Source organism: Hipposideros armiger, unplaced genomic scaffold (genome assembly GCF_001890085.2).
Source record: "Hipposideros armiger isolate ML-2016 unplaced genomic scaffold, ASM189008v1 scaffold_179, whole genome shotgun sequence".
NCBI lineage: Eukaryota > Metazoa > Chordata > Mammalia > Chiroptera > Hipposideridae > Hipposideros > Hipposideros armiger.
Window position 1 is genome coordinate 1,787,070 of NW_017731529.1, and position 27,503 is coordinate 1,814,572.

Here is a 27,503-nt window from a genome sequence, read left to right on the forward strand (position 1 = left end):
TGTAGACCGTCTGTAGCTTTCTTTAATGTGCCTAACAGCGTCTGGTGTATAAAACTCAATAAATATTAATACATGAGGAATAAGCGAATAAATGACGTTATAAACAACGACCGCATAGCCTTTAACACCTATATCTTTAATTCAATAGCTCGTTTTGTAAAATTTTCCAAGTTTTTTTTCCCCACAACTGGCTAGTTTTTTAATTCGTTGGGGCGGGGAAGCTGCCTATATATAATAATGACGCGTTGTAGTTTAGTGAACTATTTCTCTGTGATGCCCGAGAGTCATTCCTCCTTCGAAGCCCCGCACCAGCAGCAGGCCGGGCCTTTCCGTCCCCCAGTCCTACCTAAAGACCGGAAAGAGCTGGGTTTCCCACGTGTATAGGAGCACAAGATTTGACCAAGTTGTAGTCGGGGGCAAAAAACATAAAAACCTTAGAGGGGAGAGCAGGACAGAGAAAGAACTACAGCTTCAGAGACAAGGGACGGTCTCTCTCTTCCCCCGCCCCCAGGCCGCAATCTCGCGAGATCCGCCGGGTTGCCGGAGCGACACTTCCGGTTGGCGCGCGCCCTGGGAGCAGGGGAGTTGGGAAATGGGCGGCTAGACCTGCCTGTCGCCTTGAATTCGCCTGCGGGAGCGCGCTCGCGGCCGCGCGATCTCCGCTTTCCTGGCTCCGTCGCTGACGCGTCGTAGACGTTGGGGAGTGGGAGGGAGCGGCAGCGGGGTCGGGATGAACAGCGGCGGCGGCTTCGGGTTGGCCTTAGGCTTCGGCCTCACCCCTACGGCGGTGATTCAGGTGACGAATCTGTCGTCGGCGGTGACCAGCGAGCAGATGCGGACGCTTTTTTCCTTCCTAGGAGAAATCGAGGAGCTGCGGCTCTATCCCCCAGAGTGAGTGCTCGAGCTCGGTTGGGGGAGGGGCGCAGGCGCCATGGAGACCTGGGGAACCAAGGCTGGGGGAGAGCGCGGACGGGGGCGCGCGGTGCCCACCACGTGACCGTCCGGGGTTTACCTTGTTGCCCACGTTTGATTTGGGCACCGGAGCCCGGGGACCCGCGGTCGTGCTCTCCTTGTTAGTCGCATTTTAGGGGTTATATCTCTGAACTGAGCCCTTACAAAGGTTGCCTTTTTCGTGCCTCCCCGACTTGTCGCCGCCAAGTTCTCGAATTCAGTGCCTCCCTCGCCTTTTTTTTTTCCCGAACTTAAGATGGCCGCAGGTGGGCCTTGGATAGCCCCAGACAAACGCCTGCTGTGCAATGTGAAAATCGCGGAGACTGCTTGAGAAACTGTCCAGTTCTTGGGGCCTAGTGTCAGGCCGTTACTGCTGAGGAGAGAGCCTGGCATTAGGGCTGTGTTTGTTCCCAGGGCGGTGTTCACAAGTGTAGCATCGTTTTGGTTAATTGAACCGAACCCATCCCTGGTATTAGAAGATCATGTCCATTCCCCCTTTTGGCAACAGATTAAAATTTCCTCCTGGAAGGTCACCCTGTCCTAAACGTTCCAGAAAAAGTATTAGTTGGTGCAGGATTATCTCTACTGTATACTTTTAAAACTCTGGATTTCGACTGGCATTCACAGGTCGCGGACACTTCCCAAGTAGTGTGTTTTGAAGTAAAATTTTCCTTGTACGGTACTGTCTACTCAGAAAATTTGTAGGGGGGTTGCAGGTTGTTCAGATTCTTAACACGCGTAAACTTTTTTATTTTTTAAAGATAGAGCTTAGAGTCTTAAAACCCTCAGTATTTTGTTTATTGTGTCAAAATCCTTTGAACGGAAAGTAATTAGTTGCCCAAGATTTCTTTTTTGTTTTAAAAACTTGTATTTGACTTTTTGGTTTATTTCACAGTGATGCATGTAGATGTACTTTCTCGTTTTCCTTCTGAATATATCATTGCTACTGGCTAGATATTGATAAAAGTTGGTATTTGGATTTTGAAATTTGACTGTTTTAAGTTTTTCTCCTCTACTTTTGTTTTGAAGTAATTCATGCGTACAGAAAAGAACGAATACCCATATTCCCTTAACGCGCGTTCGTTTGCCACAGTTGATTTCTTTCTTTCTCTGTCCCCCCTCCACCTCTACACACATACACACTCTCCCTCCTTCCCATCCTTTGGAAAGTATGTAGTTACAGGCGCCATGACTATTCTTCCCTAAACACTTAAGCATGTTAAGAACAAGTACATTCTTCTACAACACCACAATGCTATTAACATGTCCAAGAAATTTAACGTTGATAAAATAATGTGTAATGTAGTGTATATTTTGCCAAATAGTCTAATAGTTTTTTCTTTTTCTTTTTCTCTTCTTGATCTAGAATATGATCAGAGATCACCCATTGCATTTAGTTATCCCCTTAATCTAGAATGGGCTCCCATCACCTTTTAAGAGTCATTTTTATGACATTGATACTTTGTCTTGTAGTTTGTTTTGTAGAACGACTCATAATTTGTGTTTATATAGATTTTTTTCTACATGGTTAGATAAAAGTTGTACATTTGGTCAATAATGCGCAAGTGCACACACATAAATTATTGTTGACTAGCCGTGTGTATAAGCTTGGGTGTCTTTTGAAAATGTTTTCAGCTATCTTTTCATTTAAATGCTCAGAATTTCTTAATAAAAGCGAGAAATGCTTGGAGGAGTGCTGTATCCTGCAAGAATTGGAATAAAACAGTAACATATTTTGTGCATGAACCTTTGTAAATTAGCCTTGCTTTCAAGGTTGTTGTAATAAGGTGTCTTATAGGGAGAAGAAATATATCACAAAATATTCTTCATTGCTAGCATACCACTTATATAGTTGAAACCTGGGTTTGGGTGGCATTATGCTTCCGATTATTACGACACTTAGTAATGGGATCTTTTTTGAAATCAAGTGTTAATTGCTGTTTAAAAGTCAAAGAGAATAAACTTAAACATGGTACATTAATATGTAGTGAATATGTCACAAACTGTAATATGTTTTTGCAAAATTGTAACAAATATAACACACATGGCCTTGACAAAATCCTTAACCAGTTTGTCTTTACATGAATGCAATCCCTTATTCCTGTTTTTCGAAAATATTGACATGCTTTACTAACCACATGTTTTCTGCTCTGTAACGAAGCTATCATAACCCGGTCCTTATATTAAGAATGTGTTTGAAAATTTGGGCTGAAATGGATAAAAATGCCATAGTAGTAGTTGTATTGAAGACAGATAATTGTTTTGCAGTGTTGCGGAAACAGTATTTTATGATTAATCTTTGGAAGCTGAGTAGAAATTCATTTGTTTTAAATTTGGAAATATATTTATTTAGTAGAACGGAAAATAGTTTCTCATTAACATTTTAAGAATTCAGTTGTTAATATGAAAATTCAGATTTTAAATTTAATTCTTTTGGCATGAGGCAGTGATTGTTTTTAAACATTAAGGATTAGTGTAAACATGCATTGTAAACATTAAAAATCTTATTTGTCATCTTTTTTGTTCTGCCAGATGATAAGTATCCAGAATTTGTGTTTTAACTTTTTGCATAGTAAATGCATTTCATATGTTCTGAAAACATTTTTATAGCAGCAAGAAATCTTCGTAGTTTTTCATTTAGTTTTTTATAGAGGGAAAAGGTACATACATAAAAATGCAGAGATAAGTGTACAGCTCTGAATTTTCACAAAGTGAGCATACCTGTGTAACCAGCACCCAGATCAGGAATTTCAACACCCTAGAAGTGCCCCTGGGCCTCCCTTTAAAGGGTAATCATATCCTAACATCAATACCTGTGTTGATTTTTTTGCTTGGTTTTTCTTCTCTGGTCTTCAGAGGTACTAATAAGAAAGGCAAATCTGTCAACTACTTATTTAAGTTTAGTAAAAAAGTTAATATAGTCAATATAGTCACTTTATGAGAAGTAGAGAAAAAGAAACACCACCTGTGATCCTATCACCCTATCAAAACCTTTGTCCATTTCCATGTGTTTTCCTCCAGCCCTTTTTATATGTGTATATTTTAATATGGTATAATCAAAGGATTTATACAGCATGATTGTAGACTCTTTTATATTCAACTTGTAATAAGCACTTTTCATATTGCTGTGTTTTATTTATAATATTTAAAGACTAATCTGTCCTAAGTGTGTGTGTGTTTTGGAAATTCTATCATTGGAGATATGTTGGTTGCTTTTTTGGGGGTGTGTGTTTTATAAGTCAGTGAATCTTAGAAGCATTTGAAAATGTGTACTTGTTTTGATTGTCGTCAATAATTTGGAGGGCATTCTGGCATTTACAGGGTGTCAGTCATTCATAAGAAAGTCTTATACAAGGAAGAAGTGTGCCATCCAGACAGAGTGCCTTTGGAGCCCTACTGAGAAACCTTGTTATAATTTGTGTCAATATTTTCATACATAAAACTATATATTGTCCATATTTTAGGTTATATCCTTTTTCATAGCTCCTCAAAGGGTGTATATTAATATGTTGGATATGTTGTTTCCTCATTGACTTTTTAATAAATTGTACAGTGCCATCACCACGTTTAATGAAAAAATAACCAGTTAGGGCGCAGGAAATTTAACTGATGCTCAGAAAGTTGGTTCTTTGATTTCTGCATTAAATTCTCAGTGAGAAATACTGATTTTTTGGGGGAAAATAATTGGAGAAAGTTTCATCTTTAAAAAAACAAAACTTGCTTCAACCAATGAGGTGAAAGTTAAATCTGCTTTCTTTAGAGGCATACATTTAGACAAATGGAATATGTAACCCCCCCTTTTAAAAATTAGAACTTTAAAAATTACATTTTAAAATGATAATCCTATTTAATTAAAAAACATAAATCTATTTAATAGCTTAGAAATCCTAGAGAGAAAGCTCTAAATATAAGATTTGGAAACACACTGATTAATAAATAAATAAAATACGCATTTGTTTACTGAGATATTCATCATCTGTATTTAGGCTTGCCACTGTATCATATTTTAGCCTATAACGTTCAAAATAAAATAAGGTTACTACCTCTCCTGAAAAGCTCAAATGTTTACATTTGTATAAAGTAAATATACATTGATATTTGCTCTCTCTTTTAAGGAAGGTAATTGGAGATGAAAGTGAAGAAAATTGCTTAAAGCAATGGAATAGCCATCTGTAGCATCCATGCTCCTATGATAATGCTGTTGAGAACAGACCAGAATTTTTTAATCAGTTCCTGGGCTCAAATCTTGGTGGCATGTCTTAACATGTAGTTGCTTTACTAACCAGGTTCACATTTTCTATACCTGTTTTAAATTTGAAATGATACCAGTTTCAAGTAGGGGTGTTTGGAAATGTAGTTTTAGTGGTGACTTGTCAGATTCTGGAAGATTTCAGTGCTAAAAGAGTATATTTGTTGGGATTGCTAGGGCTTTAGTAGCTCATTGTAATCATAGTTATTTTTGGTTCAAAAGACAGAAACAGTGCTACCCAACTTAGCTCAAGTAAAGACATTATTGAAAAGATGAAGATTTCTCAAAATTGGAGAATAAAGACTATATGGTACAGCCAGGCCTCATGGGACCTGGGACTGTGACCCAGAGAGGTAGGTATCAGTATCCAAGGTATAAAGCTTCTTCCCAGAGACTGTCAACTCAGTTTGTTTCTGTGTATTTGTTCAGTTTATAGATCTGTTCTGTACTCACTCACCTGGCATCTGGCATCAGGCCCAAGCCCTGACTGTAAGTGACTTTCCAGCCCAAGAGAAAGAATGTGATTGTTCACCCAGTTCATTTGGTCAAGCCAATCAAATCATGGATTGCTGGTTAGCCAGTGAAATGGGCCCTGGTGTCATGTGGCTAGGCTAGTCAGTTGTGGCTAGCAGCTTACAAGATTTGTTGAGGGTTTCACCTAAGAAAACTGGTAAGGCCTGCGCTAAAAACATATAGAATATCTTGGTAGCACATATAGGAGGGGGCACCTAATTGCTTTGATATTTTAAAATGGCTTTTCAGAAGACTTGGAAACTTGACCCTTGAAGAAAAATGGAATTAACATCCCAAACGAGAGTTAGGACATCATAAACAAATGGAACAACATGTATAAAGATGGCCCAGGTGTTCTGGATATGTTCTGGGAACCACAAGTAATTTTATGCCTGGATTTTTGGGTGCATTTAGATGATGAAGCAAGAACAGAAGGGTGCCTTGAGGAAATTTAAGCAGTGGAATGACCTGATGAAATTGAGAGTTTAGAAAGATCACTCTGGCAGCTTTTGTAGAAGACCATTAATAAGGAGTTGAGATTGGAGGCGATGTGTTTGGTTAGGAGCCATTGTAGTAATACAGATGAGAAATAGTGAGGGCCTGAATTAAGGCACTGATAAAGAGAATTGTGAAAGAATTAATGTGACAAATATTTGAGGGGCAGTCTTCACAGGATTTAATGAACAATTGGATCGAAGAAGAGGGAAGGATCAAGGATGGATCCCAACTCTCACAAATTTGATAGAGACAGAAGATTATTTCTTATACTAAACAGGTAGGGTAGGAAACACTACTGATTATGGTCACTCACTCTGGCATGAAGCTGACATATGTATCAGCCACCCATCTCTTAAATGTTGTCGGTAACTGGCAGATAAAAATTGCTGAGCAAAGGCCCTTAAAGCTTTGGAATAGTGACACACGTCAGTTCTGCTTGCAAGTTGTATGGCTACACTTGACTTCAAGGAACAAAGAAATGGAATTTTTACTGTGTAGCCAGACGATTTGGAAATGTTTGGTGAACAGTACTAATGGCCGTCACATTAGTGACTGCCAGATTTCTGACTTGGGTAATGTGGTGGTGTCTTTAACTGAGATATGACGTACAGGGCAACTGGCAGGCCTGGTGAAGGACAATGACGAATTTAAGACTTAAGTTAAAGGTGGGCCCTGTGACTTTCAAGGTGTGATATTCTAGCAGGCGTTTGGGTCTGAAAGTCTAGAGCGCAGGAGAGGCCTAAATTGGAGATTTGGTAATGTGAAGGTGAGTTAAGTCTGGATGCGAGTGTATTTACCTCAGTGACAAATACAAGTGCTTGACTTAGATGTTGAGTAGGGGGGAATAGTTGGAGTGGGCTGGCCTGAAGCCTGAAATGATGGCCTTAGGCAGGAGTGAATTGAGTTGGATTAAGTGAAAAAGAGGTAGAGTTTTATTTTTGCAACTTTAATTAGCCCAACTAATTATGATAATAATAATATAAATAGTTTCAAATTCTAAATGCAAATATATTTCATTATTAAGTGTTTGATTAATAGTATAAATGTATATTTAATCATTATCAAGATGAGTTTGTTGCTATGTGAAAGAATTTTTTAAAAATGATAAATATTTGTGGAATTACTAATTAAATAGTACATTAAAATTGTTTTAAAATTATTTTATCAGCTTCAGATGTACAAAACAACGTAATGATAGACATTTACACCCTTCACAAAGTGATCACCCCAGCAAATCTATCCATCTGACACTGTACATAGATAGCTATTATACTGCCATGAACTATATTCCCTATGCTGTACTTTACATCCCGTGACCACACACACACACATACACACACACATATATATCATTATAATTGACATTCAGTATTATTTTATATTAGTTTCAGGTGTACAGTGCAGTGGTTAGGCATTTATATAATCTATGAAGTGATCCCCCTGATAAGTCCAGTACCCATCTGACACTCTGCATAGTCTTTACAACATTATTGACTATATTCCTGATATTCTATTTTACATCTCCATGACTATTTTGTAACTCCCAATTTGTATTTCCTAATCCCTTCACCTTTCTCACCCAATCCCCACCCATCTAGCAACCATCAGTTTATTCTCTGTATCTGAGCCTATTTCTGTTTTATTTGTTTGTTTATTTTGTTCTTTAGATTCCACATATAAGTGAGATTATGTGGTATTTGTATTTCTCAGTGTGACTTATTTCACTTAGCATAATATCATCTAGAGCCATCCATGTTGTTGTTGATTAATTTATAATGTTTGCATTGGATTTGGAATTAGATGATTAGACTATAAGTTTCATCTTTGCCATTTACTAGATCTAGGATTATGGTCCACTTTCTTGATTTGTTTTGTAAACTAAATTATTATTGTACAAGGCATATGTAATATTTTTCAAATGATCTTTTAATATGAAAAATATTAATATTTTAAAGTATTGTACATTTATGTTATAAGGCATATATTTAGCTTGGGTCTTTTTTTCTTGCTAAAGACAATTAAAGACTTTAATTGAAAGTAATTATGGACTGTTTGACAAAATGATTGTTCTTGAAAATAGTATATTTTGGAATCTTAACAAAATTGCGTTCATTTGTGCTGTGTCTGGTTTCTATTTACTATAGGCCTGCCTAGAGTGAACTAAATCTAAATGGACTTACAAGAGTCTTTGCTCCTTTGCATATGTAAAATTTTGTAAATTTTTTTTTACAAAATATGTAAAATTTTGTTCCTGAAATCTTTTGCCTGGAAAATCATAATGCTGCCGCCTAGCTTGAAGTAGTCTAGTATACGCAAAAGACCTTAATTTCAATTCTATATTATCTCGTTTCTAAGAGCATTATGAAGTTTTTAGTGATTTACGTAAATGTACCAGGGAATCACATTAGGAAGGGTTAAAAGTGGATACAAAATTTGAAGTCTTGAGGATTGGGGCTTTTTTTAAATTTTATTTTATTGGGGAACAGCCATGGTCATTAGTTACACATCGCTTTCATGCTACAATGGCATAGTTGACTCTTGTAAGGAGGGTGCAGCTCACAGTGGCTTGTGCGGGGATCGAACTGGCAACCTTGGTGTTAACAGCATGGTGCACTAACCAACTGAGCTAACTAGTCACCCTGGGATTGGGGCTTTTAAAAAGGGATTTTTGCCTGTTGATGAGGATACAGTGGTTGAACATCTTTGGGTTAAATCAGCTATTTCCACTGAGATTAAGAATTTATTAATTTAAATTTCAAGTTTTTACAAATAAGACTATGGGCCTGCCTGGGTTGCCTGCAGTCTTTGTATACAAATCACCATTAAAAGAATGTTTTGCTATTTCGTGTCTTACTGATCCTTAGCAACAGAAGTTTATAAGTCTTGATTATGTAAGATTATGGAAAAAGCTAAGACAAATTATTAATGAAAATGACAAAAACCAATCAAATGTTTATTAGTCTAATTGTTTTTGTTTTTATTTTGCAGCAACGCACCTCTTGCTTTTTCTTCCAAAGTATGTTATGTTAAGTTTCGTGACCCATCAAGTGTTGGCGTGGCCCAGCATCTAACTAACACGGTTTTTATTGACAGAGCTCTGATAGTTGTTCCTTGTGCAGAAGGTTGGTATCTCATGTGTTTTTTCTATTATTTGAATCTCTGTCCTGTCTGTTACTACCTTTGGCTTTCCTAGAAATTGGCAAGTAGACAGTACTCTGGTGTGTGTTTGTATGTGTGTGTATGTATGCCAGAATGAATTTTGCAGAAGGGAAGAATTTTTAATAAAATAGATTAAAATGGTTCATTTATTATTTAAGTTTGAGAAATAGCTAAACATGTAAAAATTTATAAATGACTTCTCTGGTTTGCTTTAGCTTTTTAGTCAATTTGCCAGTTGTAAAGAAGGCTTCCTGAAATTAAAAATTAAGGTGATAGGGGAAATTATTTTAAATGTGTAAATAAGCATTTACCTTGGTGTATACAATATTAGTGATATTACATAAATAAAAAGTGTACACATTTTGCCAGATTGGTGTGAAGTGATATATGTTCATAAGAAAAATATTCATAATTTAAGCTTTAAAGTATTCTTTTAAGGTAATTTACCTTAATTGTTACTGTGACTGTTATTTCGTATTCAGTGTATATGTTTGCTATGCAACCAGAATTTACTTTTTTCTCTTAACTGGCTTTTTTTTGGGGGTGGCGGGGTTGTAATTGAAGAAAAATCATGAAAAGCAAATTTCCTCCATCCGGAAATAGTTGTTGAAGATGTGAACATGGCCAAAGCCTTATAGTTATTTGTTACATTTTATGACTTAACCTGCTTTAAAAGCTAATTATTACTAATATTTATTTTTTTAGTAATTTCTATTTACAGACCCACTCATGTAATAGGCTGTGCCGAATTTGACAGTCCTGGTGTGTAATTAACTTTTATTCAGAGTACTGACTATGGCATGTGTACATGGATTTTAGAATCGGGTTATAATTAAAATGTCTTTAAAATATATTTTCACTGGTGGATGGTGGTAACTGTTTACAACATAAAAAAATTACCTGAAACAATTTAATGTGCTTTCATATGTAATGTTTTAAAACCCCTTTTAGAAATCAGGCTAACATTAAAATAACTTAGTGTGTAATGAACAGCGTGTTGTACTTTCAAGGTTTTATGCTTATTTCAGAATGCCTATTCTGGGATGTCAAAAACATTACTGTTAGATACAGGGAGTATCATTCCATTATTTTTAATATTTCAGAATAGGACATTCTGGATTGTTTTTAGATAAATTTGGAAGTATTTTTTTCATGCCTGGGGGTTAGAGTAAGGTAGGAAGAATACAAATGGATTTAAGGTAATTACCTGCTAAATCTGTCCTTATCTACTCATCTGTAAGGGGACAGTGAGCCCAGAATTGGAGAGCAAAAGGTGAGAAAAGAGGTGGTAATGGTTTATTTAGTTTTGCAAACTAAGTGCATACCAATTTCACACCAAGTAAACTGCATGGGACAAAAGAAATCAGGTAGAAGTTTTATTAAACGGGAATATTAATTATATCAGAAAATTATGCCACCAGCAGCACAGGATCTTGTTATGATATGTTAGCTCATTACTGAATTGGAAGGAAGAATTTTATTGTTGCTTTGTTAGAACCTTACTATATTCCCATAGAAATTTTTATATAGTATTTGAGAAGCCCTGACCATAATTTGTCATAAATGTTCAAGGTTATGGTCATGTAGCGGTTCCTTTTTTGTTTTACTTGATAGAGATGAATAAATGCACATAAATTACAGATTTTGACTATTTCTAATATTACCATTTTGAGATGAAGTTTCACTGTTTTTGAACATAAATATAAACACTTTTATTGGTTTAGTTAAGTAATTTAGAACACTTAACCTGTGAAATAGTTGAAAATTAGAAAAACATTCAGATACATATTTTTCATTAGTTAATCTAAATACAACAGATAAGTTTATAGAACCTAAAGAACATTATAGTGAGCTGTTAAAGATCTGATTATGCACTGCAAGCAAAGTAATAATGTATTATATACCGATATGGTACCAAAAAAGATAGCAAAGTGAGTTTGAAATAAACCAAAGGAAAGAAGAGTTCCAGTGGAGTAAGTTCTGTAAGAGAGATGTTCTGTGGTGCTGCAGTAAGTAGTCTTCTATTTACTTCGCTGATTGCATTCTTTCCTTGATGTTATAGGAACAGCATTGTGAAAGAAATGAAAAAACCATAGAAAAAATTTTAAGTTTTTTCTTTTTCTTTCAATTGCTGTTTTTTTTTTTTTTTTAATGCAGGCAGTATTGTGAGACGATCTTAAACTATATAAGTAATGTTTGATGTGTAAGTTTCATGCATATTAAGTATTAGCTATTGTCAATAAAACATGCTATTTGAAAATAAAACATTTTCATTATACTTGTCCAAATATGACTTCTTTTTGTTGTTGCGTGCATCTCAGATTTATTTTTATAAATGTTAACATTTAGAAAAAGATAAGGTCAAACATAACAAGGGTGTCAACCTAATCATCAGTCATAACTTTATGTCCACATTTTCTGGTAGATGGATTTTGACTATTAATTTGGTTTTGTATGTTTTCTCTATGTGATATTTGTGCATTATTAGATGACTAGACTGGCCAAGGCAGACCTGTACACTTGCCTGAGTTAGGCATTGTTTGCCATGCCACTAAACCTGCCGTCAAGTGAAACCTTCATTGGGGAAATGAGATCGGAGTCTGAACCGCAGAAGATGGACGCCCTGTCTCTGTTTTTTATTGTTTTACTTTATTTTCATTTCTTTTTCTTTATTTTGTCCCTTTTTTTTTTGTTTTTGTTTTTGTTTTGTTAAATCTATTTCACTTTTAACTTGTGAGCTGGTTTTCCAGTTCTTTGTAAATGGTATTCCATTAAGGGTTCATAACATTGCATTGCAAATTATATTGGGAGATGGTTAGCAGAGCTCAACCTTAAGATAAATTTTCACAGTAAATTAGGATACCGTGTTGTGAGGCTCATTGTGATTCTTAATTGGTGTTTATAGACTGCTGAGGTACATTTTGTTCTTGAAACACTAAGACACTGGTAAGATTCTTAGGAACACTTTGTGATGTCAGTGCAACATTTGTGCAGTTTTTCTCCCAAGTCTCCATCTCTCATAAAACCCGCTGATAGCATTCTTCCCCCTGGAATTTTAGACATATAGAGTCAAGGAAAATAAGTACATTTCTTATAAAAATCTGGGGGTAGAAGAAAAAAAGACTTTTATGATAGTTATTAATTATAGAAAATAACTTATTTCCCTGACTTATAAAGACTTGTAGTTGCCTATGTGGGGAATGGATATTTGAGAAACGTTGCTTGCTTACTTGCGTGTGTGTTTCTCTGCTTGAATTTTTTTGTTGAAAAACATTCAGAGATTACTAGATTCTAAATGGATTCTGAGGTTAGAACTTGTACTTGAACACTGAGAGAGACATTGTTTTTCCTCTCAGTTGTGGTTGAGTATAGTTTGGGAAAAATTTTAAATGCTGGTTTTTTTTTATACACTCTGATAGTATTTAGAGGGTAAATTTGATAGAATTCTATGTTGGAAATTAAGCAATGGAACTTTAAGTATCTTTAATAATAATTGGAATAGGAAAAAAATAGTGTGTTTATAGTTAGACTTAATATTTATAATAGTTTTTTACTACTGTGAAGAAGTAGTGAGAGTCAGATAACCTACTGATACTTTTTTTTTAAGCCAAAAGTGAAAGGCTTTACAATAGTAAGTGATCAACTTTTGGCATGTGTTGAAGACCCTTTTTGTTTGTGTAGTCTATCATACTCTTGTGTATGGATAGTTTTGCTTAAGTGATAATAAGTAATATTAAATTAGGACAATATTAGATTGGAAACCTTAATTTGGTTTTTAGGTGCATAAATTAGGCTAGCAAAGCACAGGGTTTGTACCTCAGGACCTCAGTTGATTTATCAAGATGTGTTCAGGTTTTACAAATGTTTAAAAAAGAATACCTATTTATAACAAAACAGATCTTGTAGCAGTATAAATAGTATAGTATATATGTGGGTATACAGATACATGTGTTAATATTAGTAACTAATAAAATAAATTATTTGGTGTTTTTAGTAAGGCCTACTTACTTTTTATCTTCATGCATGTTAATAAAAACTGTGCCTATGCAGAATTTACACTGAAATAATAGAATGACTTTGGTTTTGAAATTAGTAATATAGACTTAGATATTGCAAAGCTTAGAAAAAAATAGGCATTTGCTAAAGCTAATAAAATGTAGTTTTTCTGTTCCTATAAATAAGGTAACCATTATTTAAAGCAGTTTTAAAGTCTGTCTTGAATTCCGTTCATATTTAGAGATATATTCAGATAATATTATTTAGAGGTTCCTGCACATCTGGTTGTTATAGAATTTTTATTCCTAAAATTCAGCATGGTGCTTTTGAAAATTTACTCCATATGCTATTTTCATTTTAGAATGATTTTGTACACTGTGTTTTAAATTACTTTTGAAGAATTTATCATAAAAATGTGTAGCCAACTAACACATAATTATGACTAGTTCTCAAATAGCTATTATGTAGATAACTTTTAGATTTTTTTTTTTTGTTTGAGGGGAGTAAGAGAGAGAGGACCAGGAAAAATGCATTAAAGTTGCAGTCCTTATCAAAATTAGTTGACTAAAATTCAGTAATTATATATGGCAAATTGAGGCAGTTATTTCAGATTAAATTTTTCAGTTGTAGGGATTTCTTTTCTTAGTGTTTAATATTATTTTAGTGTTACTGTCGTTATTAATAGGCAGTTAAGATGTTTATAAGTAAGCCATTTAGGCATTACCCCTCTTCAGATTAGTATACATAAATTGGTTCTAAAAGTCAATGGTTTGAAAAGTTTCCTGAGACTTGGGAAATTTTTTTGTTAGTTGTCAAAAATTTTTAGCAGTTTCCCAAGACATATTTGGAGCTGGATTCTTTTGGGCATCTCTTAGTTGTTGATGAGGTGCCTCTTTAACTGAATATGGATGTAGGCTTCCTTTTAAATTGAAATTGATCACATGCAGTAGGCTTTTGGTTTTTTTCTGTCTACTTGAAATGAAATGGAATTTATTGGAAGGGTTATCAAAATTGTTTGCATCACAATAGGTAGTTTCAATAACAGGATAGGGGCACTCAGGAACAAATTTAAATTCGCACATATTGGTTTTTCTTTTTCTTTTTTTTTGACTAATTTGGTTATTTGCCATTTCTGGGGATTAAACTTTAAAAAATGTTCTTCTTTTCTGTATCTGATGTTCTGTGTGCTATTAGTGATGCAGCCAACACGAACGGTTGTCATGTGTAACACAACTTTCGATCAGCGCGAAAACACCGTCCTGGGAAAGCGTCCATGCTTGATATCGTTTGGTTCATGAACATTAAGTTTCCAGTACAGGTGACCCATAGCTCAAAGTGTTAAATAATTGTCTACATTATTCAATTTTTAAAATAATATTCCATTAATGAGATTGTTAGTCTTTGAAGTTTTGCTCACTTTTATTTTTCCTAGTAGAGCAGGATAAAAGGAAAGACTTAAGTTCTAATTTATTTCTTTATACGGATCTGATAGATAGATTCATTTATTATTATTATTTTTTAAGTGCAAGGGTAATTGTAAAATCATAGTGTAAAGTTTATGTGGTGTTTCTGCTTTCTGTAATGTTTGGAACTTGCCTCTGCAGGTAAAATCCCAGAGGAATCCAAAGCCCTCTCTTTATTGGCTCCAGCTCCAACCATGACAAGCCTGATGCCTGGTGCAGGCTTGCTTCCCATACCAACCCCAAATCCCTTGACTACAGTAAGTACTACACACCTTCTCCCATAAGGGGTGAATGTTCAACTGGGTAATCAGTTGAATAAAGAACTTAGAAAATGTTTATTTTAAATCTCTTTTTTTTTTTTTTAATGGAGAGGATTTGAAATGTCTACTGAATTTTTTTGTCCTTGCATTTTCACTGACTTAAACTACCTTTTGGAATTACTTCTGAAATAATTGGAGATTGATTTAAATTTGAGAACTAAAGTTGATTATTCACTAGAAAATCAGTTATTGAAACTCAGCATTTTAGATAGCACTGTGAATTGGAAAATGTAGGCAACTATTTCGTAGTTCATGAGGATTAAATTTATTTAACAAATATGGAATGATCCACAACTTTGGTAATGGGGAAAAAAAACCTCAGAAGCATTTGTCTGAGAAAATATAACAAGGTAAAAACATGGCAAAAATTTTTTTCATTAACTCTGGAATTAAGTACTAATTTAATGCCTCCTTTGTGGTTTCTGAGTGGGGTTAAAAAAAGATTTTGCTGTTACTGGATTCTTGGTTTTTATATAAAAAATTGTCATTTATTTTAAAAGAAGAATCATTTTTCGTCAAAAATAAATCCAAGACAAAATATAAAACTCACTGTAATTGAAAGTTTTATTTAGCTTTGTGGTACTGGATTATTATTAGGGAGTGAGCTGATGAGTTTTATAATTGTAGTTAATTTATCCAAGTTGTAAGAGTGGTTTCTGAAACTTTGAAGTACAAAATTTTAGGTCTTTTAATTTTTACATGACATTGTTCTGCTGGAGACCTGCATTGTGATCCATAGTGGGGAAATGCTTTTTAATTGAACATTGGTCATTGGAATTGCGCTTTCCTGAAATTTTATTTTGGGTATATTATGGTATATTTTAACATGTTATTCCTGGATCATCACCTCTTCAAAGAATATTTTCTTTTTTAAAAAAATTTATTTTTTTAATAGTTTCAGGTGTACACATGATGTAGTACAATAGTTATGCTTTTTACCCCTCACAAAGTGACAGCCCTCCTCCCCCAATCCATCACCCCAGTCTCCCCCCACCCGCCATATCATACATATCTGTTACAATTCCATTGACTCCACTCCCCACAAAAAAATGTTTTCTTGATGTCTTGAAAATTCTTAAGATTTATAAAATTTTATTATTTAATTTGTTGCCCTGAGGGGGAAATTGTTTTCTCTTAATTCACCTGTAGATATCGTTATAAAATTTAATTTAGGAGGAATAATGTCAATTAGGAAACAGGGAAAAGGTGGTCCATTGTGTTTTGGCTCCTGGCTACCCCCTGGCCTTTTTTCCTACTCATTTCCCTGGCTAAACCTTTTTCATCCACATTATATTGCCTTTGTTGATTCTTGGATGTGCCAGGCGTATTTCTGCTGTGCAGCTTTTGTACTTGTTCATCCTCTGCCTAGAGCTTTATTTTTCAGACATTTAAAAGGTTCACTTTTAAACTCGTAAGAGTGGAACTGTTTATCAGGTTTCTATTTAAAAGTCACATCTTCAGGGAGGCCAGTTTCTGTGTCAGAAGGCTGAAGTGTTACATCTAGAGTCCATATCATCTAACCTGTCCAAGACGGAAAGGGCAGGTTCCTTTGACCAGGACTAGAAAGTAGATTAATCTGAAGAAGGGTAATTGTATTGTTACAAAGCAGCCACATCCAATAGAACTTTCTGCTATGATGTAGATGTCTGTATCTGTATACTATTGAGTATGGTAGCCACCAGCAGTTGAGCTAGTGAGCACTTGAAATGTGGCTAGTGCGACAGGCACTGAATTTTAATTAATTAAAGTTCAATTAACTATATACACACACACACACACACATACATATGATTAATGACTACCATATTATATAGCACAGGTTTAGAAGAATGGTATAATGAAAAGAAAGAGACAGGAAAAGGTTTCTAAAAAAGAACTAAATGATCTTTAAATTTGAAAAACAAAGGGTTTGGATTAGATTATTTGAAAAGCGCATTCCAGATCTATAATTAATATGTCACAGTGGAGAAATTTGCAGATCAAAGCGATTGACAGTTGGGAACACCTGGAAAGGCCTGTTTAATGCTTTAAATCCATGCAGAACTAACAAATATATAATAAGATTCAATTTGTGATTTAGCTTAATTGTATATAATAATTCTCTTGCACAGTAAAAAAAAAAATATTAAGGTATGATCCTCAATGTGTACATGAGACCGTAGAAGACAAGGTGGGGGAAAAGGAGTGATTGTAGAAGCAACACATGGATAGAGGCTAGGCTCAGAGGGTGGTAGCCTTGATTCACAGAGATTACTCACCCATTTTGAACTAAGGTGTTTTCTATATAATAACTTGAAATGGTGATAGTGAGCAACAAATCTAAGATCTGTTAGTAATAAGATACCACAGATTATATAATAAATACTATGAAGGACAAAACCAGAGTGATGTGGTAGAGATTAAATGAGACTTTATATAAGGTCAGGGAAAGCCTCTTGGAGGGGATGGTTGATCTGATGATGTTTCAAGGATTCAGCTGGTAGAAGCAGGGAGTAGCGCTACCTAGGCAGAAGGAGCACCATGTGAAAAGCCCCGAAGTGGGAAAAATTTGTGTTCGCTGTACAGAATGGTAGTGTGGTTGAGCATAGTGAGGGGAGAGTAGTATGCCTTTTGAGATTGGAGGGATGGTTAGGGCACTGATCAAATAGGGCTTTTCAGACCATAGAAAGGAGTTTGAATTTTATTCTAAAGGTAATTAGAAGCCATTGATGAGTTTTAGCCAAGGTTGAGACATGATTTGACATGTTTTTAAAAGATCATACACTGGCTGATATGATAAGCACAAGTGATAGTTGTTTAATAAACTTGTATTTTTACTTTTAGGAAGTGTTATTAACAGCTGTTAAATCTTAATAGTATTGCAACAATGTAATATGTAAATGTTCAAAATTTTCTTAAGTTGCATAAATGGAAATGGTAGTGTGTTTTTTTTTCCTTGATAGGTCTTTCCATTAATTTTGCAAAACTTTCCATTTTCAAATTCTGAGAAAGTTTAAGTTTCCATTAAAAACATGTTTCTTAATGCTTGAAATAAAAAACTGAATTTAGTAGTGCTGTGGAAGATCAGTCGAGGTTTTTTCCCTTTTCTTGTAGTATGACTAAGGGTTTAATATTTTAGGCTTTATTTTTTAGGTAAACTCTGACGCTGTTTTAATTTTGTTCTGTGGTGGTACTCTTCTCTGAGTCTTTTTATCTGTGAAATTGGCATAATAGTAATACCTATCTCTTAGGGTTGATACGAGGATTAACACAGCAAAAATTAGGCGCTTTGATTATTGTTAAATATTAGAAACTTGGTTACACATTAGTGTTGTTGAATGCCCAAGGTTCAGTTGGTTTTCATTATTTGTGAATTTACTCACTAGCTAAAATTTATTTGAAACCTCAAAATTAACACTGGCAGTGCTTTTACGGCCATTCATTGACAAACACAGAATGATGAAAAATATGAGTTGCTCGATAGGTACCTTCCCAGATGAGGTCAAACAGAGCAGCACTCTGTCTTCTTGCTTTAGCTCTGATGCTGTACAGGCACACCTCATTTTATTGTGCTGCACTTAATTGTGCTTCACAGATGTTGTGTTTTTTTTACAAGTTGAAGGGAAGATCCTCCACCAGCAAAAAGATAACTTGCTTTATTGTGATCATCTAGAACTGAACCCCTAATATCTCCGGGGTATGCCTGTAAAGAAGTGTCTTTTTTGTGGTCTGTTTAGTGCCATGCTTTTTCACATTTTTATACTTTCTGTTAGTGATTTCACTTTTAAATTAGCCCCCAAATGTAGTGCTAAAGTGCTGTCTAGTGTTTCTAAGGACTGGAAGGCTGTGCTGTGCCTTATAAAGGAAATATGTGTCAGGTAGAATTCATTCAGGAATGAGTGCATAGTGCTTCTGGCTGTGAGTTCAATGTTAATGAATCAATATATATTAAATAATATGCCTTAAAGTGGAAATACACATAAAACAAGGTTATGTATTTATTGGTTGATAAAAATATTGTGACCAGAGGCTTTTAGGAACTTAGCCTTGTATTTTCCCTAGTAGCAACGATTCAGTATTCAGTAATTCAGTGTTTGTGGAAATTTTATAGGACATAACTACTGCAAATAATGAGAATTGACTCTGTTTTTAGTGTTAAGTTTAAAAGTAGTTAAATATCCAGATAGTTAAGAAATACGTTGCATTTCTAATTACATTCAAAACTGTTGTGACCTCAGGTATAATTCAGGCATATACCTGGCTTAAAGTTAGGCGTTCCTAATTTCTTTCCATTCTTGTTGAATTGATCATTTCTTTTCAAGATTAGAGAATGGTAATTTTTGATATTAACATAAAATGTTTTTTTGTGTTTTTTTTAAAATAGCTGGGTGTTTCCCTTAGTAGTTTGGGAGCTATACCAGCAGCAGCACTAGACCCCAACATTGCAACGCTTGGAGAGATACCACAACCACCACTTATGGGAAATGTGGATCCTTCCAAAATTGATGAAATTAGGAGAACAGTTTACGTTGGCAATTTGAATTCCCAGGTAACTAATTTAGAAGAAACTGAGTGGTAGGACCTCCTGCTCTTTTGCCCTGCTAAAAATCATATTGATTGATAAAGTAACATTTATCTGATTTTTTTAGAAAAAGAATATCCTTTATTAAAGTGTTACTTTGTTTCTTCAGACAACGACAGCTGATCAACTACTTGAATTTTTTAAACAAGTTGGAGAAGTGAAGTTTGTACGGATGGCAGGTGATGAGACTCAGCCAACTCGGTTTGCTTTTGTGGAATTTGCAGACCAAAACTCTGTCCCAAGGGCCCTTGCTTTTAATGGAGTTATGTTTGGAGACAGGCCACTGAAGTAAGAAACCCTAAACAAAGAAATTTTAATGATTTTGAAAATATTTAAGTATTTTTTATGTAATTAAGGCCTTTTTTTTTTCTTTTTAATAGTAGTTGGCAATTTGTGGAAAGGAAGACTTTGTGTTAAGTATAAGTGAACACCTGAGATACTTATCATTTTAGTCTTTAAGGTTGTATTTGAAGACATCTTATTTCCTGTATTATAAGGTCTTAATTTAATGTTAACATTATTTACATACCTTACATAATGATTGTAGGTCTTTTTCCATAAGCTTTAACATAAGCTTTAAGTCAGGTTGGTTTTTCATTATGACTAGATTAATGGACAATTTAACATATGGGTTGAACTTTAGTAAAATAAGAATTTTGCTAAATCCAAAATCCCACGAAGAAAATAATATTAAGTACTCAGAAATGTTTTAAATTATACATTTTGAGTTTAAGGTTGCTCACATCCTTGTTTGCAAAATGAAATATTGCTGTAGCCTGTCAGATACTCAAGACAGAAATTCTATTTCATGCAGATTATTGAGGTAACAGTTTTATCTGAATTTCATAGATAATTGCCTTACTTATACAGTTTAATCAGGATTCTGCTATTAAAGGATAAGTGAATGTTCTTAGTGCTTGTTTTCTCAGTGTAGAAGGGGTAAAGCGAGACACACCAAATTCATTTATGTGCATCAGAGAAACGACTCTTAACCTAGTAGGGGAAGAGTTTTATTAAATTTCTCCCACATTCAAAGCTGTGTCTGATTCAGCCATGATCCAGGGTTGATTAAAATGGTGCACATAATATACAGTTCCCCTTTATCTTCCCAGGATGCAGAGGTTCTCGACAAAATCCTATAATCTAAGAATAGGAATGATTTATTGTAATATTGTTGTCAGCATTTTAATTTATTATAATTCTAAGCTGTGGGAAAAGACTTGATCTGGTCTATTCGAGTTGATAAAGAAGTCAGCGAGGGTTCAGTTTTTCTTTTTTCCTTGCTTTTGGCTTTGTTACCAAGAGATGATGGCAGTTGGGAATGAGATTAATCATGATTTGCAGGTTCATTTTGGTTATTCTGTATTTAGCTATATTCTTGATGTGTTCTCGAGATGTTGATTTATAAATATGTGCATTATGTAAACATTTGTTCCATGTTTTGTAAGATATGGTGTGTTTTTGTGATATACTAATGTTTTTAATTTAGAATAAATCACTCCAACAATGCAATAGTAAAACCCCCTGAGATGACACCTCAGGCTGCTGCTAAGGAGTTAGAAGAAGTAATGAAGCGAGTACGAGAGGCTCAGTCATTTATCTCAGCAGCTATTGAACCAGGTAAGGCCATCGTGTTGTTTCGTAGGTCATAGATTAAGATCATAGAAGGTTAGAACTGGAAGGAATTGTAGAAATTATTGTTCAGTCCCTTCGTTTTACAAACAAGAAGACTGAAACTCAAGAAAGAGTAAGTGACTTACTAGTGTCAAAGGTCAACAAACTGCTTAGCACAAATGTCTTTTCCCATGATACAGAATTGAGACACATTAGCCTGAGTTGATCAGTTTTTTATATTTTAGAGCAAAATAGCACTCAAAACTGGTTTGCTTAAAGCCAAGTATAAATGTTATGGTGAAGCTAAAAAACAAATAAATATATTTAGTGTTATAATTAAGCAGATTCACTTTTCAGAGTTTTAGTTTAAATTAAAGAGAGCCCATGATTTAGGAAAAATATTGGGTTGTAGGGAAAGTCATGACGCATTTTTACATTGAAAAACATAGAAAAATACGTCATGATTTTCCCGACGACCCAGTACATTCTATTTTTGCAAGGTAAAGAAACCTCTTCAAACTTTTGTGTTGCTAACTAAAATTTAAAAATCCAATCTAAAAATGTTTAGATTGTTTACATTTGAGCAGATTTTCTAAATTAGCACTCAGAATTTAAGCTTCAATTCTAGCAAAATAAATGGAGAAAGGATTTAAAATCACTGTCATAGGAATTACAGACATGTTATAATCGTACATTATGGCAGCAACAAAATATTACGAACAGCTGTTTATAATCATCTGGTTTATATGTACTGCTGCAGGGTGGCTGCACTCAACGAGTTTATGCAATGACTTTCTTGGATGTTTCTGAAGGATAATTGCACAGGAGGAGGATGTACAGAGAGTAGGCCCCTTGCACTATATGTGGTACATTCCACTTGTGCCTGATTATTAACTGGGATCTTTAATTGTTCTGAGCTTACACTGCAAAGTGGTTTTTTCCTCCCAGAGTCTGGAAAGAGCAATGAAAGAAAAGGCGGTCGATCTCGTTCCCACACTCGTTCAAAGTCCAGGTCTAGCTCAAAATCCCATTCTAGAAGGAAAAGGTCACAGTCAAAACACAGGTGAGAATTTCTGCTGTCATTTTAATTTTTTTTTTTTGGTTTGTGTTTAAAATAATCAAGATTTCTGAGTTTTTGTCTAAATATCAGAATTTAGAAATTTCAGACGAGTTCACCAGGAAGTATGGTTACCATTAAATATTGCTTTCATTATAATACTGTAGTTAAGAATTAAATTTTATCCAATTAATATATAATTTTCAATTTTCCATTTTAAAAGTTGGTTTTCTATCTTAAGATGCTCTGTATCTGATTTTTTAAAGAGTAAACTTGTTTTCATACAGAACTGGCAGAAACTTTTCATATTGAGAAAAGGGAACATGTGTATGGTGATACTGAAAATACTGCAACTTCCCCCCCACACCCCATCCCCTCAAGGGCTGGGGAGTTACAGATCTTGATTTCAAGTGGTTACCTATCTCAAATACCAGGAGTCCAATGGGACACTAAGTCCTTGGTACTCTTGGAGTTAAGTGCCTCCTTCACCCACTATGGGACCCGAAACACTGGAGTAACTTGCACCTTTAGCTCAAACTCTTGTATTGTGCTTAAGCTCTGTGTCTGTTCTGTTTATCTTATTTTTGAGCTTAGCTCTGTTATTTTAATTTTCTTTTTAAATCTGTCATATTGTGTTTGGTGCAAAGTGGACCTCAAAATGTAAACTTGCAAAACCATTTTGATTGCAAGTGCCCTAAGAATCACGTCTAAAGTGCTAAGTTTTGTTGTCTTCTTTAAGATGTGGAGCGGGCTGTTACTGGAATGTGAAAATGTATATAGTGGATCCTACTGCATGCATTCTATATGTACACACATACTTAGTCTGAAGAGAAGAGATAGAGAAAAGTGTGTGTGCATGTGTATGTGTGTATGGTATGGGGTTATTAGAAGGAGGGAGGGTTGGAGGGGAGGGAACCAGTATGCTGTATGTTGAACCTCATCAGCAAGCTCAGTTTAGTCTGTTTTTCTGTGATGATCAAGGAAATTGAAACAATAAGATACGATATTCTTTCTTTGACTCTAGTAGGCTATATGCTTCTTGGCTATGTACTGGTGTGTACTTCTCTATTATTCTTAGTTTGCTAAATCTTTTTTGGGATATGGTTTTAGTGTCTTTCCTTCCATTCAAGACTTACAGTAAGGCAAGTTCAGATCCAATGAAGGACTTTGTTTCATGTACAAGGAATGAGGTAGTGCAGCGGAAGCCAGAATTGGAGAAGGAAAGTGGTATACAACCAGTGGTACTAGATTGTGGATGTTTTCATAAGTTGACAGGATGTGGTGAACATAAAGGAGATCAAGGAAATACAGAATTGAGCTGAAGAGTAACAGCTTTTCTGAAGGAAAAAAAAAAAGACCAGTGACCCAGATCTCATTTTGTGTTGATTACAAGAGACATGCTCCAAATCTAATACCTAAGTGGTTTTCTAAGGCTAGAATAAAGCAAAAGTTGATGATTAGCATCATTGTTTCCTTGATAATATCTGGGAAGTTTTATCGGTTGGGGCAAATAGTTTATCTACTTTAAGGTTTTTGCTCTTTTAATCATTTTAGGAATATATCTGAATATTTTCCCCTTCCAAGGGTTAGTAGGGAGGTGAGTGGAGGCTTCTTCAGTCTAAAATTAAATTTAATTATTCTTATTCATGGAGGTGGTGTTATGTAGATCTATCTATGTAGTATTATTAATAACTTATTCTTGGCATGCATACAGCTGATCCTTGAATAACATGGGTTTGAACTGTGTGGGTCCACTTATGTGTGGATACTTTTCAATAAATACATGGTTGGCTCACCACATCCACGGGCTTAGGATCTGTGGATTCAGCCAACTGCAGATCAAAGAATTTTCGATCTGCAGTTAGGAATCCACAGATGTAAAAGGCTGACTATACGCTTTGTTCTATGCGATTTTATTTAAGGGACTTGAGCATTTGCCGATTTTGCTGTCTGCAGAGGTGGCGGGGTGGAGTGGGGGAGGGGGCGGGGGTTCTGGAACTAATCCTCCGTGGATACAGAGGGATGACTGAAGTTTTGAGGGAGTCAAGATTTTCAACTGTGCAGGGAGGGGGTCAGTACTGTGTGTGTGTGTGTTGTGTGTGTGTACACAGATACATCTACATATATATATGCATGTGTACGTGTATATATACACACACACTTTTACGCACACTTTTTTTTGTAAGCATATACTATTTTTATACATGGTTTATAAAACACATGTACCTTTTACTAAGTTCTTAAATACATAAAAGGATGAGTTCTATTTAAATGGAAAAAAAACAACTCTTACCCTAAAATACATTTGACATGGAAGAAAGGAGCTCCCTCCACCTCCATAGGGGAGGGGATGGCAGCATTTCTTGGCTTCCCCTCCCCTGATGATGGGATTTAATACCCTCAGCTCTGGCACACTCCTAGACTTAGCTGGAGTGGGTGCAGGGACCCTTACTCTTGAAGGCCCACCCTCTTTACCCTTACTGTTCTCAGGTGCTTCTGAAGCCTCCCCTGCACCCTTTCCCTATTCCTTCCCCTTCTTAGGTTAGGAGGGAGGAAGGGGTTTCTTGTCACTCTGAGCTTGGCAAGGACTGGGAAGATGTTTTCCACTTTTTTGCTTCCAAATTTTTATATGTGTTTTTTTCATAGGGACAGTGTTAGAAAAGGTGAATAGTACTATAATTATTATATTTTAAAGTTAAGTAACCTTTACAGACCAGCATAGGAACTATAAGACATTTTACAATATTTTAATGGGAAACAACTGACTTACAAATGAACTTTGATGCAACATGATGGTAAGTTACTTTTATTCACAGTTTAATTTATAAATGCAATTTTGCATATTATGGTAAAATGAGAACTGCTAACAATAACTCATTTTTATTTTTGGTTGGATTAGATTTGTTCTTGATCTGAAGGTTTTTTAACATTCCTAGTCAGAAAACTTGAAGACAACTAATGAGAGAGAGAGAGAGAGGCTTGAAAATATTTAATGTCAGAATTAAAATACAATTGTTATTCTTGGGCAGTAATTTTCAAACTGAGGACCTACAGGGTAAGGTGGAAAGCCAAGTAATCAGTGCTTTTCATTTTATTTATTAGGGTTATGCTTAAGTTTTTAAAAGGAGTTTCTTTGCTTAATTAAGGTTGAAAAGCACTGTTTGAGTTAAAACAAAATTAATTATATTTTTAGCAAGGTTAACTAGAACAGAAATCTTAAGACTTTTTATTACTGCATAGACATAAAAGCCCTTGAAATTATGTGGTTGTCTGTAAATAGACTAAAAGTGTTCTAAGTTTTGCATTTTTGCCTTAATACCTACTACTTAAATTATTAGTGATAAAGATTTCAACAAACTGAATTATCTCCTTATTAAAAATGTGGTATGACGATAAATGTGTATTTTATTTTATTATTTTTTTTTTTAGCTGAGCCATCCTGCCACCTGTTGGCAGCTCAGCAGCAGCTCAGCTCAGGCCAGGCATCAAACCACTGTTGCTCAGAGCTCAAACTCTTGAGCAAGCTCTTAACCAACTGAGCCACTCGGCCGGCCCCATAAATGTGTAATTTTTAAAGGCATATAATAGATGAGTGGCTCACTTGAAAATTAGCTGTTGGAAAACAAATTTTAACTAACTGAAAATGTGTTTTAAAAACAAGATTTTATCATCAATTGAGGATTGTCTAGAGCAGCGGTTCTCAACCTGTGGGTCACGACCCCTTTGGGGGTCGAACGACCCTTTCACAGGGGTCGCCTAAGACCATCGGAAAACAAAAAGATATTTACAATTCATAACAGTAGCAAAATTACAGTTATAGAGCAGCAATGAAAATAATTTTATTATGGTTGGGGGTCACCACAACATGAGGAACTGTATTAAGGGGTTGCGGCATTAGGAAGGTTGAGAACCGCTGGTCTAGCGGTTTTCCGGTTTCATAGCATACCACAAGCTTTTGACTATATGTATTTCTTTTATAGATACTTGTTTTAACTTAATTCATGAAAACGTGACTATCAAGATGAGTTTTAATTATAAAGCATACTTGTTGAAGTTCATTTGGCCTCCATGGAATAAATATAGAATTTAAAGTTTTCATTTATATTAATTCATGATGATGATGATGATGATAGAATTTAAAGTTTTCATTTATATTAATTCATGATGATGATGATGATAGAATTTAAAGTTTTCATTTATATTAATTCATGATGATGATGATGATAGAATTTAAAGTTTTCATTTATATTAATTCATGATGATGATGATGATGATGATGATGATGATAATAATAATGTGAGTTAAGCATTTACTCTGTACCAGAGACTGCTAAGCCATCAATTTTCATACATCATCTGATTTAATCCTCATTGATAGCCCTAGGAGAAGTAGGTATGATTCTTTCTCCACTTTATAGATGATGAAACTCATGCTTAGAGAGATTGACTAGCCAGAGTTCTCAGCAGCTAGTGTGTGGCAGAGCAGAGTGTCGGCCATATTTCTGACTCCAAAGCTGGCGAGTCTTAGAACTTTGCTATTCAAGTTGTGTGTGTTGAATTTTGTTATATTTTAATACACAGTTCCTAGGATACTTCATTATGGAAAAAAAAATCACATCATATAAGCTGTTATTTCAGTGGGATAAAGGAGCCTGGAGAATTTCACAGTTGGAATAACAGTTATTTTTCCTGCAAGAATTCCCGTAATAAAGGTTTCTTTTAATAGCTATGTTTATATAGTTATAGAACCAAGGCCTTGCAAATCCAACATTTGATTATATCTAGCTTTAACTTGTGAGTAATGATGTTTATTTTCCTGTCACACTAGTACTGTCATTAGTACTGTACTGCTTGTATATTCTTCTTAGTATGTGTTATGACAAACCGTACATGGCAGTTTATAGAAACTGTTGAACTGTATAACCACTACTCCCTGTCAAGATAAGTTATAACCACAAGTAGTCATATTACATACAAGCCTAGATAAAGTTAAGGAAAATTTATGGTATGAAAACTTGGACCACAAGGTGAGAAGTCTTCTCTACTGATTGAGACATATAGTAATTAGCAAAAGAGATTTGTATGAGAAGAAGAGACAGTTCATAGAGCTAGCATTATTTTGC

At 35.0% G+C, this 27,503-nt stretch overlaps 1 protein-coding gene across 4 annotated transcripts in view; it reads left to right on the forward strand.

The window, feature by feature from the left end:
- The first annotated feature begins 553 nt into the window (after nucleotides 1–553).
- Nucleotides 554–27,503, forward strand: part of SREK1 (splicing regulatory glutamic acid and lysine rich protein 1) — a 43,145-nt gene continuing 16,195 nt past the window's right edge. Inside the window, exons 1-8 of one of the 4 annotated variants that reach the window (XM_019652456.1) lie at nucleotides 558–891; nucleotides 9,200–9,333; nucleotides 14,561–14,684; nucleotides 14,971–15,086; nucleotides 19,513–19,677; nucleotides 19,820–19,998; nucleotides 21,200–21,330; nucleotides 22,273–22,387. In XM_019652456.1, coding sequence (XP_019508001.1) covers nucleotides 15,024–15,086; nucleotides 19,513–19,677; nucleotides 19,820–19,998; nucleotides 21,200–21,330; nucleotides 22,273–22,387 — 653 coding nt within the window. In that variant the 5' untranslated portion in view covers nucleotides 558–891; nucleotides 9,200–9,333; nucleotides 14,561–14,684; nucleotides 14,971–15,023. Of the gene's footprint in view, nucleotides 892–9,199; nucleotides 9,334–14,560; nucleotides 14,685–14,970; nucleotides 15,087–19,512; nucleotides 19,678–19,819; nucleotides 19,999–21,199; nucleotides 21,331–22,272; nucleotides 22,388–27,503 lie in introns of those variants that run through there. The other 3 variants (XM_019652453.1, XM_019652452.1, XM_019652455.1) reach the window with 3 other exon arrangements.